This window comes from Madurella fahalii (assembly GCF_045866475.1).
Source record: "Madurella fahalii IFM 68171 DNA, scaffold_2, whole genome shotgun sequence".
In the NCBI taxonomy this organism is placed as follows: Eukaryota; Fungi; Ascomycota; class Sordariomycetes; order Sordariales; genus Madurella; species Madurella fahalii.
The window spans coordinates 4133472-4151573 of record NW_027263972.1 but is presented as its reverse complement, the minus strand read 5'-3'; the positions used below and the strand labels follow the sequence as shown (position 1 = coordinate 4151573).

Here is an 18102-nt window from a genome sequence, read left to right as displayed (position 1 = left end):
ACTTAAGTGTCGATTCTAGCTATGGTAAGAGCCAGACCGACGACGGGGTGAAAAAAACAACAACTCGAACCCAGTACTACTACTAGTAATTGATGATTCCCATGCAAAGGGTCACTTCTTCACCACAAAATCGATTTCTGTGGGAAAAACTCATCGATGAGCTCAAGATAGTACGGCTAAAGGGGGCGTCAGTCATGGTAACTCAGATCAAGAGGAACGTGTCTTCCAAACTTCCTCACCTTCAGCTCCTCCACGTTGGGCACATCATCCGTTTTGCTGTACAGGTCGTATGGGTTAAACGCCCGAACGGCGTTCAAGAGAGCTTCGTCACCCTCCGCCATGAACTCCCGGTATGCACCCTCCTTATGCCACGCGTAAAAAGAGTGATAGCGGATCATGGCGAGCGCCTCCCGCGGCAGGGTACTCTGGTCTTTTAGGACGAGATATAGGTACTCATCATGGCCCCAGCTCATGAGCAATTTGTCCATGCCGCAACCTGGGCTGTATACCCCGTACTGCGTGCCATATACGTCGTGTTGCGAGTCAGGGTTGGCTGCAAAAGCCTCTGGGTAGATGCAACGGTCGGCGAAGCGGCAGCCCACGGGAAAGGTATCGCCTACCACATCCCACTGGCCTTCGGAGCAGCCATCAAAGAAAAGCATCAGCTTGCCCAAGTCGTGAATCAGCCCTGTAAGCTGCATCCAGCGTGGCTTGCCGTCGCGGCGGATTGCCTCGGCACTCTGTAGCAGGTGCTGAATTTGGCTGAGTTCTGTGTCTGGGTCGCTGTCATCGATCAGCGAGTCGAGTTTCTCGATAGCCTCCCAGACGCTCATTCTGGGCCTCAAACGGGATGCCGAGTAAAAACGCTCGCGTACAGCTAGGTTGTAAGCTACGGTTTGCTTAGCGTGCTGTTCGGCATAGAAGCTCTTGACCCGATCGCACGCTTCCTCGTACTGGCGGAACTTGGACTTGTCCTTCACAGCATCGAATTGTGACTCGGCATCGAAAGGGCCCGCTGCCCTGAGAAGATTGACGATGTCGACGGCGTCCGAGATGGCCTCAAGCGATGCGCCATCTCGGTGAGGCGGGAGGTTATCGACGGCCGCTGATGCCATTGAGCAAATATGGCGCGGTCTGAGGAGGAGTGACCGTTTGGCCAACTGAGGTTTTCCGGCTCTGCAATACAGTGTTCGAAGATTGCTTAAGAAGGCCCAAACCAGGTGTTAAGCGCCCGCTCAACCGCCGGTCTCGGATAGTTTTGATCGGCCAGCGTGGTTTAACTGGCACGTAGCGCCACAATCCGGGCAACCGCTGCTGATGGACGGCGCTCCTGGCAATAAGGAATAGACTGGATGGAGAAGTTCACAATAAGAATGAAGCTCAAGGCAGAGATGTTGGGCGCAGCAAGTCCCCGGGGATGCCGCAATTTATACTTGCACTCGTAGACAGTCTGGCTGTGACACACTCTAAGCACTAGCGAGGGTCAGGTTAGGATCAGTGAGGTAGCTCATTCGGTCGGCTATCCGACACCGCAACGATACAACAAGCGGAACCAGCTCACACCATGAGCCCCCATTCGGGAGAGATGCTGGACAACGTACCCCTGCTGCGAACCGGGACAGGGTAGAGGCGGGAAGGAGGGAGAAGAACGCCCGAGTCTTCGACGTACCTGTACAACACCAAGGAATCGAGATAAGATCCTCCCGTAAGCATCGAATTCGCCCATTGACGATGTCACACGTCGACTGTGACCGATCCCACGTGGCCCACCGACGATGCACCTTGTTCATGCTCCCGATACCCGAATGCGAGCTCACCAGCGATCGGTCCCTGCATGTTAGGCGGGAATTCCTGTTTTGAGATTGATGCTGGGTCTTGTGGCTGAGGGGCTCGTCTCGACAAGCGCAGGCTGTCAGATCTGCTTACATGAACAAAACTTCCTCTTTCGGAAACAGGCAAGTTTCCCCGAAGCAAGGGTCAGCGGAGCTTTGAAATACAACGTAATATTACACACTTGGAGTGCCTCGGGTCTGGGCTTGCTTAGTGGTGTACTGTATCCGGGCCCCTTTCGGAGCATACAATAATCGCTCTCTCCGCTCGCTTGTTACAGGTATGGAACCTTGCCTGTATTCGACACGCAATGTGTCACGATGCAACTACTCGATAGGCTACGGCCGCCCGCGGGGAATCACTGAAGGAGGCGGTCAGCCAGAACGTGATCGGCGACATCCTCGTACTTGCGCTTCCCCGGTTTTACCGCCGGGTTGGGTTATCTGGGGCTGCTCTCTGCCAAGCGATTGGGCGAAACACAAATCGAGCGGCAAAGAACGACGCTGGTGTTCTCCATAACACGTTGCGTATTTCCCTGTCCTTGTATAATCCTTCTTGTTCGCTACTCTCAAATTATCACCGAGCTTCGGATCCAGGGCAGCGGACCGGTAGCCTCTGGTCTATGAAGGCACCACGGGGAGGGACCCAGACCCGGGCGGTTCCGGTAGCCACGAGGTCTGGTGACCAACGCCACTGACTCGCTATTGATTTGATGAAGTGCAAATACAACACGTGATGATCCAAGGCTGCCACCGTTCGACCTTGTGTTGTCCAGGCGATCTCTGGAGTCGGCGAGCATCGGCAGCCTCATTGCCGTCGCGATCAGCAGTCTTCTCTCCCCTGAAATTCTGTTTACGCTTTCCAAATGTCTAAGCGAGTGCCGTCGCAGTCCGAGTCCCGGCCTGGAACATTGCGGGCCGCAACATAAACTGAGCTCTGGCTATGGTTCCTACAGCGGGCTGGACTCGTTGCTTTGCTGTTGTCATATTGGGACGCCTGAGATCATACGAGAGGCCCGGTGTCTATAGCCGCCATCCCACGCCTGACCTTACTCTGGACATCCTTGGTTGGACGCCCGTGGTCATGGTGCGTGTCAATCAGGATCTTTAGCATTGCCTGTAGTTCCGAGGGATGCGCCCGGAAATATTTGACACCAACTGCTTGTCTTAGCTGCGTTACTCTGTACAAGCGTCATAATTACCAACTCACAAGCCGAGATAGCCATACAGGCCGTGAACATACTGGGCGGTGTCCACTGGTTCCCGAGACCGATGCCGCATATCTCGCGAACACTGCTTCTGATGCATTCCTGGGTATATCTGGTCAATATGCGGCCACGTGGGGGCAATAAAGAGGATCGCTAACATCGACAGAATCCCCATTGGCCGCTACTGGGGCACCCTTCTCAAGACCATGGTCAAGGAGAAAAAGTTTCGCAAGAAGATGATGCTGAAGGCCGATTACTGCCGTCTCAGGTAGTTCGTTAGCGACTCGGAGGTCAACAGAAAACCGGGGCCAAGCCCACCTTGGCAGCTTCGATGATACCATATCTCCGGGAACGGCTCAGAATCGTGGCTCTGATAGACCGGGAAAAATGAAGCGGGTTTCTTCTGCAGCCACTCTTGATTCCACCTCTCCAGCTCGGCCCATCGTCGTAACTGGCCCTCGTCCCATCGCTTTGTGCTCACTGACTCGGGGCTGTAGCAAAAGTTCAGGACATCGGCGCAATGGACAACGGCCCGGTTGGCCCAGGCGTAATCGTCATCCGCTAGCATCTCATCAAGCGGAGATCTGTCAACGAGAGAGTGCTCGAGGTTGAGCTTCACACGCCGGCCGACCATGACGGCGCGGTAAATCTCTTGCCGTAAGCCAACCCAGAATGACGCTGCGGCAAGAGTCCCTGGCGTAAGGTTCCCCTGCTCGACAAAAGTGCGCACGCCGCAAAGGTGCCCCTCACGGAGCTTGCGCTTGAGCTCGAGGGATTTCGCAGGCAGCTCGCCCGTTTGGTTCAGAGCCGAAGAAGGTTTTGTCTTACCATCGCCGGGGGGGTTCATTTCCTCGACGACTTGGAGGATGATGGCTGCTGCAAAGATGTTTTCACTCCAGCCGCACCCGACGGTACTTCTGAGATCCTCGAGGCAAGCCTCATTGTAGTAGAGCGCACATTGGTCAAAGTCCTGAGCGCGAGTTTTGCACAAATGTCGCGCTGATAGTGCAAAGATGGCGTTCAGCAGGATGGGGTTGCTCCTCGCTCGCTGTGGCACAATGTACTCGAACGATCCTAGGCCGGCTGTCAGCCTTGCGTCCTGGCCACAGAACTACGTAGATCCACATACGGTTTGGGTCGCACAAGTCGAGCTGGTCAGTCAGGAATAGTTAGTAAGCAAGAGGCTGGAGAGGCAATTGACTCGAAGAATCGGACTTTGTCGGGTACTTTACCCACACGGCGAGCTTCTCCACGAAGTGACGGAGGAGGTATGCTTCACCTCGGTCCGAGAGGGGCCACTTCGGCGCGGACATCATAAAACGGTCGGTCGGCGATCTTTGACCAGTAGCAAGTGGGGTCCCCCAAGGAAAACGGGGGATACTTGCAGACAATTGCGGAGTTTGCTGGGGCGAACCCTCGGAGACGGCACTTGGAGAACCCCAACTCGACTCGATTTCGCATGGACCACTCTCCGGACTCGAGACGCCCTGTGCGACTAGGTTGGTCTCATCGAGCCAGAGCACTTTCTCAGCCGGTCAACGCCAGGATCCTTGCCTTGGTCTATCAGGTACTACAAGGGAGTGAGACGGGGGGACCAACATCTCTTTGGCGTCTTGACCCATTTTTGTTTCTTGGTGAATTTGAACTTGTCTGCAAAACATGGCAGGCAGCTGTTAGTACGGGAACGGGGCACGCGGCGGAGATCTTTTGCTTTCCCGGGACGAGGAGGACGAGGAGGACGAGGAGGAGGAGGAGGAGGACGAGGAGGAGGAGGAGGAGGACGAGGAGGAGGAGGAGGAGGAGGAGGAGGGGGTTGGGGTCCACAGACGCTTCACAATCTTGATGTCAGGCGGCAGGCATTCAATGCCAGCGTTTAGACACCTGCCGCACTTTGGTGTCACTCTGTCGCCTGCAGCACGTTTGGATCAGCACCAGCGGCCCTTTCCACCACATCCAGGATGGTGGGACCAACACTTGAGATGATGTTTCCGGCAATTGACGCTGGCCACCCCGCTCTCAGCTAACGTTTAGACTCTAGAAGGCCCAGCCGCTCGGCGGCTGGGGCGGGGGGGGGGGGCGATGGAACTTACCAGCCGAACTTTGCTAGGCTCCGAGGAGGTGAGCCCGAGCCGGACGTGGTGGACCCGGACGGTAGCATTTGGTGGTAGGCTCTGTCGACGCCCGCACGCTCAGACCGGAAGGCACGGTAGCATGCTCGGCGGTGCAGCACTAGTGGAGTCTTAAGGCTCCCAAAAAGAAGGTGGCCGAACTGCGGAGAGGAGTAAGGTTCCCGGAACTCACCGAAAACTGTGCTAAAGTCGCTCGGCGCTAGGGGCTGTGGCTGATCGGGGATATTGCCGCCGATTAGGCTCAGTCCAGGCCCCGTCCAAAGCCTGATGAGAGTGGGCTTCAGGTTCGACGGCCAAAAAGTCAAGGATGGTCAGAGCGAGGATCGGGCTTCAATACGGAGACCCGTAAAATATTACCGTACCCTTCATACCCTCCGAGTCTACCAGTCCCCGCCCCCGGGGATTGGAGAATTCCATGGGAGAAGCAGAAGACTCTTCGAGAGCGGAAATTGTCTGGCTAGCTTCACTTGGAGGAAATCTACTGGCCCAAAATGGTGCGGGGAAAGCGCCACATGAGCCCGGGCAATGCGCTGAAAAACACTTGAGGCACATACACTGGCTCAGCATCCAGTCGGCCGGCATTCGGGTGGAGCAGGGGTCGACAATACACCTTCCCTTCCTGTCGTCATCGCCGTCGCAGAGAACGAGAGTTTGGTACTTGACCCTCCAAGCTCCCAGGATTCGGACCTTCGTGACGGCAAGATCCCACCGTACCACTGCAGAACACGGCAGGGGCCAGCATCCGGAAGCCCTACTCTTCCCCACTGACGCTCCACTGTTCCCGGTGCTGGGGCACTCACCATTGGGTCCGGATGAACCGTCGATAATTCTCGTGCCGGACTGTTTGGTAGCACGGGTCCTGGAACGGCCTTAGTTTTTAAGATTCTCTCCCCCATGAGACCGCCGGCTTGGATGTCTACTTGGATGGTACCTAGAGCACATTGCGTGCCAGACCAAGCGCATAGCACCAATACCGCGCAATCCACCGTGCACAGTTGGGACGAGCATGGCCTCGGACAGCATCGTTGAGGGTGAGAGGCCGTCTGGCCAGCCGCCAGCAGTCAGCGAAAAGAACCAGGATGGCCATAGCCACATCACCCGCCTCAACGCCACAGAGCGTGTCATCCAAGCTGCTAAAACGGCGACCGAGAAGGAGCAAAAGATGACGCTGCTCCAGGGCATCCGGCTGTACCCCAAGGCTATAGCGTGGAGCATACTCATTTCGACGTGCATTGTCATGGAAGGATATGACATTTGCTTGATCAACAACTTTTGTAGGTCACCCCTTCTAGCCCATTGTATTGTGTCACTGTACTAGACAGGACGTGATAGACTGACGAAGGATGGCAACAAGATGCGTTTCCCCCGTTTAATAGGAAGTACGGGGAGCAGCTGCCGAGCGGCGAATGGGAGGTGCCGGCTCCGTGGCAGGCCGGGCTCAGTAATGTAAGTGCCAGGTAACTGGCCCTGTATCGGTTCCAAAGTGCGTGCACGCGCCTTGTGCAGTGCGGCCCGCTTTCTGGGGGGCTCACTATCCCTCTGATGGGGGAACGAGGCAGAACGAGACGAGGCTGACGGATGGGAAACCCCGGCATCAGGGTGCCAATGTCGGAGAGCTTATCGGCCTCTTGATCAACGGCTGGGCGTCGGAGCGGTTTGGGTACCGATGGACCGTCATAGGATCGCTGATGCTCATCAACGCGTGGACGGCCCTGTTTTTCACGGCACAAAACGTCCAGACGCTGCTGGCTGCCGAGATTCTGTGCGGAATTGTAGGAACCCATTCACCAACCAGAGAGACCGTAGTTTGGGACGAAGCTAATCTACTTCTCGCGTAGCCGTGGGGTGTCTTTCAGACCCTCACCATCACGTACGCTTCCGAGGTCTGCCCCGTTGCTATGCGCGGCTACCTGACAACTTATGTGAACTTTTGTTGGGGCCTCGGACAGCTGATCGGAATCGGCGTCATCATGTCCATGCTGGGCCGGAATGACGAGTGGGCCTACCGAATCCCGTATGCGTTGCAATGGATGTGGCCGCTTCCCTTGGCGGTCGGCATCTTCTTTGCTCCCGAATCCCCCTGGTGGCTGGTCCGGAAGGGCAAGCTGGACAAGGCAAAGGCCGCGTTGTTGCGCCTGACAAGCTTGAACCGGGAGACGGATTTCGACCCGGACGAGACTGTGGACATGATGGTCCACACCACAGCCTTGGAGGAGAAGACGACGAGCGGTGCCAGCTACTGGGACTGTTTCAGAGGGCACGACTTGAGGAGGACCGAGGTGAGGTGGATGCCTGAAATGCCGGGCATATTGAGAGCTGGCTGACCGACGTGAAGATTGTTTGCATGGTCTGGGCCATCCAGAATCTGAGTGGCAACTCGTTTTCCAACTACTCGACCTACTTCCTTACTCAGGCAGGGCTCGACTCTAATAGCGCCTATGGCTTCGCGCTGGGCCAGTACGGCATGAACATGGTTGGTGTGTTTGGCGCCTGGTTCCTGATGAGCCGCGGAATTGGCCGTCGATCTCTCTACCTCTACGGATTGTGCGGACTTTGTGTCATGCTTATGATCCTCGGCTTCTTGGGGCTCGTACCCGAGGCGCAGCGTAGGGAGGGATCGATTGCGACGGGTAGCATCATGCTGGGCTGGGCCTTGACATACCAGCTGACAGTAGGAACCGTTTGTTACTCGTTGGTTAGTGAGATATCGACCCGAAGGCTGCAGATTAAAACGGTAGCGCTGGGACGTGTTCTCTAGTAAGTCTTGAATGCCCTGAGATAGCTCGTGGGCAAAGGCAACGACGAAATGCTGACTCTGATCCAAGCATAATTGTTGGCATCATTTGCAGTGTCTTGACTCCCTACATGCTCAACCCTGGAGCATGGGATTGGCGTAACTTTGCCGGCTTTTTCTGGGTCTGTCACGTTCGCAATCCCACTGTAGTCAAAGAAACCCGCTAACCCACGGTGATACAGGGCGGCGTGTGTTTCCTCTGCATCATCTACACCTACTTCCGCGTCCCTGAACCATCGGGCCGTTCTTTTGCGGAGATGGATATGTTGTTCCAGCGCGGGGTCAGCGCACGCAAATTTGCCACGACACACGTGGACGTGTTTGAGGAGGATATTGAGGGCGACGTCATGAATAATTATCACCGGAGCATCAAGGCCGAGCGTGTGGAAAGCACGGGGTAGCCCATAGTACCGCGGGGCTGGCGGCTCGATTCTGGCGCTTGCCGCTGATTCGGTGGCCCCAATGGAAGAATGATAGCTGCACGCAGGATAGGACGAGAGTTCAACCTGGATACGGCATAGAAGATGGCCGCTGTCGAAGCTCCTGCCGAGTCTTCTCCCGTTCCCATTTGGAACTATGGGCGCAATGTGCCATGACGTAACAGTGCACGCGACCACCAGGATGCAGATGAACATTAGCCAAGAGCGCAACAGCTCGGATGCCCATGGCGACTAAACAATGGAAGGCAACTACTAGCTATAAACGCCAAATTTCAACTTAGGAAACCCCCAAAAAATTACATCCGCACACATTTTGCACATAAGCATGCCTAGATGGAAAGGAATTGGAAATCTGGCCTTGCTCCTCGGAGGAAACCTCAACTACGGTATTGGGGTTTGAGAGTTTGAGATGGTGGGGAGCTTTGTGTCCCGGTACAGTATGCACACGCTGCTGATTTGGGCGATCTTTTACGCCATGCAATGACTGAATGATCCAGCAAATGCTTGGACCTGTCGTCAGCCGGAGCCAGCGTTACAAGCGTGCTTCTCTTCATTCAGCTGTCCAAAAAACGTTGGATTGAAGCAGCCGTCTGGATTGCGTTTTCGCCTCCATTGAGAGCTGTGGACGCACTGTGCTGCGTAGCTCAGGTGTCTCGAGCTCTGAAGCTGACGGGTGCAGGCTTGGCAGATATTCTGGACCCCTCCCTACGCTTCCAGAAGGTCACTCCACCTCTCAGCCCGTTCCATCAAACAACTCCCGCTTTGCGAACCCGACAGTTACGAGAGCATCCCGTTGGACCGGAGGCAAAAAGGGATACCCGTCATCCAACATATACGGATTCAAGCACAAGATATGGCGAGCGCCGCGAACCCAAGCCCTACGCATACCCCGCCGGGTCCGAATGCCCCGCGCCCGAAAGGTAAGTCTGAGCAACTTACGTCTGTTGCGCTGCTCTGCCTTGGTAGGCCCTGCCCGCTAACGGCCCTACCCAACGATGCAGGCATCCTTAAAAACTCGTATCGCGGGTCTCCCCCAGTGTCGCCAATCGACCGCCACGATGCACCGCACACCCCAATCGATCTCGCGAGCACCCCCGATCATACTCTGACACCTAAGGAAGCGAAGGAGTTGACAATCGCGAACACGCAATACAATGCCGGGCACCGGCGCTCGTCCTCGACGGCTGGCTCGCGGCCTGGTGGATCTCGCCGGCAGAGCTCGCTCACACCCAGCCAGCAGGGTGACGATGCCGAGGAACAGGGACAACGGCTGAAGTGGGACGAGGCCAACCTGTATTTGACGGAGCAAGAGCGCAGTAGCACCATGAAGATCAACGAGCCCAAGACGCCGTATGCGAAGCACTACGACCCGGCTGAGGATCCATCGGACGATGAGGACATGGCCGAGCCCATCGACCCGAACGGCATCGACATGGATCGCGTAGACGGCGTGCCACGCCGCCAGCTACAGCAGCAGCGGCAGCGGCCCAGCGGTGATGACGAGATTCCCGGCCTGTCGCTCGGCGAGCCTGAGGAGGAGGTGCCCGAGCACGGCTTCGGCGACCCGGCCCACACGCGGCCCCGCGCAGTCCACGTCGATAGCAACGGCAGTGGGCACGACACGGATACCGACGAGTACCTGGTCGGTCTGAGCGCCGAGGAACGCGAGAAGCATCGCCGCTTCGAAGAAATGCGCAAAAAGCACTACGAGATGAAGAACGTGGCTGCGCTGCTTGGGCATCCAGAGAAACTTGAAGACGAGGATGAGGACGAGGAAGAGGATGACGGGAATGACGGTGTTCCAGCTGTCCCGTCTTTGCCAGGACAGGCCAACGGCTCGTCGTAGTCGGGAAGTGTGTCTGTGTCTTGTTGGCCGGCTGGCGCATGGAGGGATCGTGGATCTTGGTGGGCACGGAGCGACGAAGTTGACTTTACGAAGGAATGGCATCAGAGCTCGAAGTATGATAGTAATCCTTTACTTTGTTTTTCGTATTTGCGGCAAGTTGGAAGGGGGCAGATATCACTTGTACTAGGCGACGGATGCTAGCATCAGATCGTGGCTCGTGGTTATCGTCAAGCTTTGGTTTTCCAGGCTACGGACTTGGGGCGGGTTGCTTGCTTGGGCGTTTATGGAGCAAAGGCATGAATCGACTTATACTGCGCTCTACCTCGGTTGTATTTATGCATTCCCCTCTCGCAAGGGTAGCACGGCGCGCATTCGGTGGATGCAGAGTTCGGCACACCAATCATAGTTTGATCCTCAGCGCTCATCTGTTATCCCTTGACATGCCAGATGCCCCATTGTCGCGTAGCGTTTTATAACAAGCCCTTTCGTGCCAACTCAACCTTCCTTGCCGCCTCGCCGGCTTTGAACCCGCCCTTGGAGACACATATCCGCTGCCCCTCAGCGAGCTCGAACTTATCTTCGTGCGAGGGCCATGCACAGGGACAGTGATGTGGGAAGTGCACGCATGCTGTCAACTGCGGTTAGACTAGTTCTTTCTCGGGGCTTCCGGGGGGACGGGAAGAGGTGGATAGTGCAACACTTACCGAGGGTGTCTGGACATAGGTATTTGTCGCAGTGTGAGCGAGCGTATTGTGCGCGGTAGACGGACGAGTCGCTAGGTACGTTTTGTGCTTGGTGATGATGGTGTTGCTGTCCGCCACTGCCGCCAAACATCTGGTCAAAGAAACCGAATTGCGCGGCCACAGAGCTCGCCAGCGTGAGCAGCAAAAGGGCGAACAGGCGCATCGTGTGTGAGCCTAAGCAAGCTACCTCGAGAAGTCGTGGTGGAGAGTGTTCTGGCAAGCACGTAGGGAACAGGGCTCAATGGGAGTGAATCTCAATGGGACTCGCATTTCTGGACTTGCTGGCAAGATCCAACCGAGCGCGGTGCCGCCGGCTGCCATTGCTTATCTTATCAGCCAGTTCTTTGTGGCTGACTAAGCAGAAAACTTCACCCTTGCAACTCGTCGTCTCAAGCAATACTTCGGCTCGGGTCGTGGTTCTCGCTCTGCTGCGCTGCCCATCCTCCGTCTTCAATTGCCGCGAGTCACGCTCGCGCGTCGGACCCAATGCATCTCGTACGGCTGCAGCGGCCCGCTCAGAGGGCTGCTGCCAGCAGTTGCCATCCGTTTAGTACCGTGTTGCGGACCGCGACGACAAGCTTCGAAGAGCGGTTCGCACACCTCCGAATCGGCTCCCTGGCTGCCGATGCGGCCGTGCAGGGCAGGCGCTATGCCTCAGTCAAGTCGCAAGGCGCCTACAGGCTGAAGAACAAGAAGACGATACCCAAGAAGTTGGGCGCGAAGAAGACTGGCGGTATGGCTTCAAGACCGGCGATCCTGTCGACCCTCGACTCGGCCGCGGCAGGGGGGGTCCTCGCTGCTGCCGCCGGCAAAGAATCGACTTGCTAATCCGTTTCTCCCCTCCCAGACCAGTATGTCTTACCTGGCAACATTATCTATAAGCAGCGTGGTACGATATGGCACCCGGGTGAGAACACCATCATGGGCCGCGACCACACCATCCACGCCGCCGTCGCCGGTTACGTCAAATACTATCGAGACCCCCAACGCCACCCTGACCGTCAGTACATTGGCGTTGTCTTCAACCGCGATGATAAGCTGCCGTACCCACCGGGCACTCCCCGGCGACGCAAGCTCAACCTCGCCGCTGTCCCCCGGAAGATCGAAGAGCTGGTAGTGGAGGAGACGGCAGCCAGCGGCATCCCACTCTCAGTGACACGGCACGATAAAACCATCGAACCCGAGGCTGAGACCGCAGTCGAGGCTGAGCAGAACAACGACAAGACTGCCGAGAACTCAGAACAGCAGGTTCCGCTGACGGATGGCAACGCCGTCATCCTCCGTCTGATCAAGGAAAAACTCAAGATCAGGGCGAAGCACGAGGCAAACCGGGAGGCTGAGGTGGCCCGGAAGGAGCGGGAACTTGAAGTGCGCAAAGGAACGCGGGTGCTGCGCCTGCAGAGCGACTACAGCTACCGCGAGACAAACTGGGAGATTGGCCGGATCGTGGGCGATGTCGGCAGTTTACCCGGAACTGAGAAGACGGATTCCAGAAAGGCAAAGTTCCGCTTGCGGAGGAGGAAACGCATGGTTTATTTCAAGGGCATCAAGAATCGCAAGCGGGCCAAGGCGGCCCGTCGTGCTGAGTACAGGAAACATGTGCACGCGAAAAGAGAACAGAGACTACTGGAGAGGGCCGAAGCCATGGCTAAAGCCCGGGCTGCCAAAGTCTCCAAGGATGCTGCGGTGGCCGATAAGACCAAGGTCGAAGCCTAACCATGCCGGCTACCTGTGGCCTGTACATTGCAGCTGGACGGGTCTTGTTGTGTCCAGAGATGCTGTACAATATTTGTCACAAATAGATCCTGTTGACTTTGCTCCTCCTAGACGTTCTGGATCCACGATCAAGATGTGCACCCTCAGGGGCACCGAACTCTCTTGCCCCAGCGGATGGAGCACGGCGTTTTGTGTGCTGATGGTAAATTTGCAAGGCTTTTGGGGTATTGCATTAGGCTGTTTTAAGGGAAACATCATTCCTCGGGCCGTAGGTCGGGGCGGCACCCTGTGATTGCTGCCGTCGTTTTCCCATTCCTTGTCCAGTCTTGGGTTCTGGGCGCATCCCTTGCCTCTAAGTCTGATGATAACATCGAGCTTTGGAATGTAGGAGCCTGAACATCAGCTAGCAACAAACGGTTCTCGCGCCCTTGGATGTATTTCCCTTCTACATATGTTCCCAACAAAACAGTTTCACAATATCCGGTACTGGGTTTCCAACCCATTGCACTCGGATTTTCCCACGCCGATTCACTTCAGCATCCCTCTTCTTCAGACATGGTCAACTCTTCAAGAGAGGTTTATATTCGAGACCTGGGCCAACAGGGCAACCTCGTCCAGAACGATAGTAGCAACAGTCATGACACTCACCCCCTTGTCCATGCCAGTTCCTCAGCGCTCTTTAACACAGAGAGATGTGCGCTGCTGAGCTCGTCACGCAAAAATTTCATACTGTTGCACGCCAATGTACGAACGGGACAGAGTATGAGATCCGATGGCCAAACTCTTCCCAGCAAGAGCCGCAGCCGCTGCCGCAGCCCAAGCAAGTATCGGGATGGTAAAGTCCTCCCCTCTATAGCCGCCATCTTGTTCAGAACGTCAAGTTAACAGGGCATGCCGTATTGGCACCAGATTACTTGGTCTCGAGCATTGCCAGCAAGGCCCAGAGAGAAGCTAGTTCCCCCGGCCGGAACCAGCCAATGCAGCCAGCGAGCCCCGACACTCCGCCGAGTTTAGTAAACTCGCCGAATAAGAAGCACGAGCTAGAAATATTGTCAAGCATTGGGCCACAGCCGAAGCGGCGTCTGCTGCTCACGGTTGATGGCACAGCGGCATCATCTCAGCAACCTGTCCCCGTCACTCAACTCAAGATCGACGCTCATAGTAGAAGTGAACTGGGGGAAAGCGTTCAAGGAGTGGAGGGATTATCTTCTCGGCCTCCTATTTCCGATGCTGCTAATGATCCGCTTTCACCGCCAATAACATCATTGCGTCAGTGGAAAACTGTCGACCAGAGCGCACCTGGTGAACGAGGTGACGACGCCTTCCCTGACCCCTCTTTGGCTTGTCCTGACGCTGCGGCAGGGTTTGAAACGGAGATAGGAGAAGCCGGGGGGAAAGCCAGTTACGGCGGCAGTGGAAAGTCCAGTGAGGTTGAGGGGCCCAGCGAGGAGAATCCACTTATAATGTGTGGTGATCGGCCTTACTCGGACTGGGTAGGCCACTGGGGTAGGTCTCTCTACCTCCTAGACTTTTCAAGACCTCGGCCATCTTATCAAACGATGCAGACGGGGTACTCCGAACGATCCCTGGAGCGGGTGCGCTTTTCCCGGAGGGCTACCTCCCACGCATGAGCGACCCAGAGCCGTGGATTTGCCCCGTGAGAGACTGCCAGACCATATTCGCTGATGCCTGGGCTCTCGGTGGACATTTCAGTGTATGTCGACCCCGAAGCTAACAGTTGATGTTTAGTCTCGTTCGACCCGGGCTAACAAGAGCACACAATGAAGGCCAGCCATCGAGCGTGTCTTCTCAATGACAATCTTGACGGGACATTGTCTGTTACCGGAAAACGCAAGTCTCCTGACGCTAGTTCTGGCCGAATGCCTCCTATAGTGGTTTCGAGGAACCCAATAAAGCCCGATACTGCCCTACCAAAGGCTATCCCTCGACGTCCAGGGCGTAGAAAGAGGTCGGGAAGACTTGAGCGCAGGGAGACGAGCAAACGGCCGAAAGGAGAAGTTAGCGAGAACAAGAGCAAGCAGCAGAAGACAACTCCTGTCACCATTGTCGCCAGTCCTTCTGCCACTGACTTGCCCTCAGCGGGTCAACTGGTTGTCGAAATCCCTATCAGCAGAGCCAAGCCGAAGAGGGACGGAGATATTAGTCCACCGGAGCAACCAGGTTCTGCGGCCAACTGTAGGCTTCAGGATTCTGCGCTTTGGCAGTACTTGATGGTTTACATGCCCCATGACACGCCTCCGCCTAGCAGCCCGCTCATTTTTGAGCTTCTTCCTCTCCTGCGCCGACGCGAGCTCCCCCACAGTTGGAAGTTTCAACTTGCCGGTGGCCATCCGAACCTTAAGACGCTCTGTGTTTTGCTGGTCTATCTCGGCGGAACCAGCAATCCGTCGAGATGTGTTGGCTGCGCTTACCCTGAAAGCGCCCAAATCTCCGAGAGGTCGTTGGTGGGCGCAGACAGGGCTTTTACAGAGTGTATCGCGCTCCCAGCGACAGCTTCAGACGAGCTCAAGGAGTATTTCGGCATTAAGACCTGCTGCAACTGTTTCTATCGATCCTCATGCGAAAGCCAGGGCCCAGACTGTAGCTTCGGGATGCCAACACTAGCTCCAGACATGGATCGGATAAGAGCTTTAGTCAGTACCCCTGTAAAGGAGAGGGTCACCGACGCTGCGTCTTCCACCCCGCCCAGCGAAAGCAATGATGAAGACGATAACGACAACAGTGACTCGAGCGTCACAGTGTCGCCGGCAGCAGCGCATCAGAGTTCTAGATATAAAACCGCGATCCCTGCCCGTATGGCCGGGAAAGCCAAGTTGGTGTCGATCACAAAGGTCCACAAAACGACTCCTAAAGGAAAGACTAAGAGACAAAACTCGATTCGAAGACTCGCGGCCAAACTGGGGGTTAAAGCACCGAGGCGGGAAGTGGCCGCGCGGCAAAAAGACGCCGACAGCGCTGATACCAGCCAAGTTAGAGCAAGGGGGGATCAACACACTATGGCGGTGGAGGTCAACGGAGCGCGGAGATCCCATCGCCTCCTCAAGCAACAGCAAGAGCATCCAAGCCAAGAGACCAAACAGGGTGCTGCCTCTAAAGTCACCAAGATCGCTGAAGGTATGACGGCCCTATCTAACACGAAGTACAGAAAAGGAGCAGTAAGAAACGCGAGTTCTAGCGCTCCCAACGAAGCGTCTCTGTGGCCGAGAGCTTTAGCGGAGCCAAACTCGACACTGTCATTGATGATGGCAGACTGGGAGATTGCACCGGGTAGGATTCGGACGGGTGCTGGTGACAGTGTCGAAGGTGAGTAATCCGGTATTTCGTTTCCCTGCACTTTTGTGCTTGACATTTGCTCCGCGGTTCCGTATCCGTCACCGAGAGCACTCTGTTTCCACCACCCTACTACCCCCCTCCCCCAACTGCTCTTCGTCCTGCAATTGCAGTCTGACTCGGTCAAAGATATCGCCTTCTCCTCGCCCTATCTCACACAAGGCCGAGCAGTTTCTGTCGCGGATAACACCACCTTCCAGCTTGTAGAGGTACAACCAGGCAGTAGCCTGCACTGGAACGCTGATGAGTCCAGGATACGCGTTTGCTCGGTTGCCCGAGGCATCCTTAAGGTCAAGCTACTAGATAAGGAATTCCGTATCGGCCCGAATGGCATGTGGAAGGTGAAGCGGGGCGTGCCGTGTACCGTGGTGAACCCTTTTTACTTGGGCGCCGTGCTTCATGTCATTAGCATTGACGAGAATGGTTGTTGATGTTTGCGGGGATTGCTTGTGTTGTCGGGGATTGTAGACACTGGCTCGTTGTAGAGAAGGGGATTAAAAGTGTACACTACTATGGAGGGGAAACTTACGCTTGTTGAGCATGCCGGATGCTCAAATCGGGCCGCTTGCTGAGTCCCAGTATGCCTGGGTAGTCTGATAGGCGGTTAAATCACCTGAATGCTGACCATGAATTATCCCCAGTAGTACGGGTATCGGAAGAGCCCTAGTCCTTCCTCTATGTCCGTTCCCTGTCCGATGCGCCAGAAGAAGCCAGCGTCAACACAAGCCAATGAAGTCGTATACGACTGGAAAACCCCTGACCTCCAGCTCTCCCCAATTACCGGAATATCCTGCGTCCGCCTGTCCGCGAAGGGAACCTCTCCACGCCGTTCTGTTGCTGCTGATGCCAAAGCCATTGCATGCCAACTCCGCCGCCTTCCTGGCTCATCCTATACCGCCGAAGTGCTTCACGTAGGTGCTCCGGCCGTAGCGGCCCTCGCCGATCACCGTCTCCTTGCCCGTTGCCCGCTGCATTCGCTCCACAGTCTGCATTTGGCGACTCATCAGCAGAGACCGGCGGCGTCGGAAGGTCGGTCTGCTTCTCGCCCGTCTTCCCGATCCACTCGCCCTGCACTCGACGTGCACCCTCGATGATGTCGCCGATAAAGACCTTGGCTATAGCACGCATGCCTATGACAACATTCTCGGCGACAGATTGGGAAATGGTCGCGTTGACGAGCTAGACCAGGCGTTAGCGAGACTACGGCAAGGCGAGGTCAGAGGGAACGGTAGCCTTACCCTTCTCACGGATGCTTTGCTCAAGTTGGCCGCTCTCCAGTTCTCGTAGCGATGGAACTGTTGCTCGGAGAAGGCGCTAATGAGCATTCCCCTTACTCTGTGTTCCTCCTCTTTCTGCTCCTGCGTCCGGGAGTCGGCCATCGCGGCGACCTCAGTAGGGCCATCGTCGTCGCCTTCTGCCTCGTCTACACCGCCGCCCGCACCACCAGCCGCACTCTTGGTGCCCCGGCCGCCCGTGTCGCTAGCGCCGCTCACGGCTGTGAGGGCGCGACCGCCGACTACCGAGGGTGTCTGCTCACGGGCTTTCTCTGCCTTCGACTTTCGTCCCCGCTTCTTCTTGACAGGTGCGGCCGCGCTGACCTGGCTACCGCTAACCAGGCTTATGGTATCGACATCGACGGAGGGGGATCGTGCGCCGAAAGGCGTTGCCGCATCGTCTGGCGGAAACGAAGTCTGACGCAGCGGGTGGGCCGACGCAGGAGCCGAAGCGATGGATATGGCCGACGCCTTGCGGCGCTTTAAAGCGGGCGCGCCGCTCCCGCCTTCTGCGGTGCGCTTCTTGCCCGGCATTGTGTTGACAGCTGGAAGCTGTGCATGGGAGGGGTATGGCGGAGAATGTGCTGATGGAGAGGCCATGGTTGCTGCGTTGGGAGATGGCGGCAGCCGGCGGCGAGAGACGCGACACAGAACCGAAAGTTTAGGTGCAAAGCGCAGGTGTTGTGGCCCGTAAACGGCCCGAGCTCGCGGGGTAATGCAAAAGTTCGCCTTTGAACCACGCGGATTTTTTGACGATATCGGATGTCTCAAG

General features: G+C 56.3%; 8 protein-coding genes across 8 annotated transcripts; 4 read left to right on the top strand and 4 right to left on the bottom strand.

Annotated features, from left to right (window-relative positions):
- Positions 1-119: 119 nt before the first annotated feature.
- MFIFM68171_03985 (Inositol oxygenase) lies at positions 120-1115 on the bottom strand (the record flags this gene model as incomplete). The annotated part of the gene is made up of 2 exons (XM_071059405.1): positions 120-176; positions 240-1115. The coding sequence occupies 2 exons, from the start codon at positions 1113-1115 to the stop codon at positions 120-122; spliced, it is 933 nt and encodes a 310-aa protein (XP_070915506.1).
- Positions 1116-2832: 1717 nt separating this feature from the next.
- MFIFM68171_03984 (Transcription factor domain-containing protein) lies at positions 2833-5195 on the bottom strand (the record flags this gene model as incomplete). Its single annotated transcript, XM_071059404.1, has 10 exons — positions 2833-2987; positions 3040-3139; positions 3196-3293; positions 3356-4111; positions 4167-4188; positions 4270-4559; positions 4637-4687; positions 4866-4946; positions 5010-5038; positions 5128-5195. 10 exons carry the CDS (start codon positions 5193-5195, stop codon positions 2833-2835), a joined length of 1650 nt encoding a protein of 549 aa, XP_070915505.1.
- Positions 5196-6172: 977 nt separating this feature from the next.
- Positions 6173-8361, top strand: MFIFM68171_03983 (Alpha-glucoside transport protein; the record flags this gene model as incomplete). Its single annotated transcript, XM_071059403.1, has 7 exons — positions 6173-6440; positions 6521-6612; positions 6765-6938; positions 7005-7445; positions 7502-7923; positions 7992-8082; positions 8143-8361. 7 exons carry the CDS (start codon positions 6173-6175, stop codon positions 8359-8361), a joined length of 1707 nt encoding a protein of 568 aa, XP_070915504.1.
- An 892-nt stretch (positions 8362-9253) lies between these two features.
- Positions 9254-10246, top strand: MFIFM68171_03982 (Protein phosphatase inhibitor 2; the record flags this gene model as incomplete). Its single annotated transcript, XM_071059402.1, has 2 exons — positions 9254-9320; positions 9402-10246. The coding sequence occupies 2 exons, from the start codon at positions 9254-9256 to the stop codon at positions 10244-10246; spliced, it is 912 nt and encodes a 303-aa protein (XP_070915503.1).
- Positions 10247-10716: 470 nt separating this feature from the next.
- LCL2 (Long chronological lifespan protein 2) lies at positions 10717-11152 on the bottom strand (the record flags this gene model as incomplete). The annotated part of the gene is made up of 2 exons (XM_071059401.1): positions 10717-10874; positions 10951-11152. 2 exons carry the CDS (start codon positions 11150-11152, stop codon positions 10717-10719), a joined length of 360 nt encoding a protein of 119 aa, XP_070915502.1.
- Positions 11153-11475: 323 nt separating this feature from the next.
- Positions 11476-12705, top strand: MRPL2 (mitochondrial 54S ribosomal protein bL27m; the record flags this gene model as incomplete). The annotated part of the gene is made up of 2 exons (XM_071059400.1): positions 11476-11722; positions 11837-12705. 2 exons carry the CDS (start codon positions 11476-11478, stop codon positions 12703-12705), a joined length of 1116 nt encoding a protein of 371 aa, XP_070915501.1.
- A 3017-nt stretch (positions 12706-15722) lies between these two features.
- On the top strand, positions 15723-16487 carry MFIFM68171_03979 (uncharacterized protein; the record flags this gene model as incomplete). The annotated part of the gene is made up of 3 exons (XM_071059399.1): positions 15723-15840; positions 15976-16029; positions 16186-16487. 3 exons carry the CDS (start codon positions 15723-15725, stop codon positions 16485-16487), a joined length of 474 nt encoding a protein of 157 aa, XP_070915500.1.
- Positions 16488-16833: 346 nt separating this feature from the next.
- MFIFM68171_03978 (uncharacterized protein) lies at positions 16834-17930 on the bottom strand (the record flags this gene model as incomplete). Its single annotated transcript, XM_071059398.1, has 2 exons — positions 16834-17235; positions 17295-17930. 2 exons carry the CDS (start codon positions 17928-17930, stop codon positions 16834-16836), a joined length of 1038 nt encoding a protein of 345 aa, XP_070915499.1.
- Positions 17931-18102: the final 172 nt, after the last annotated feature.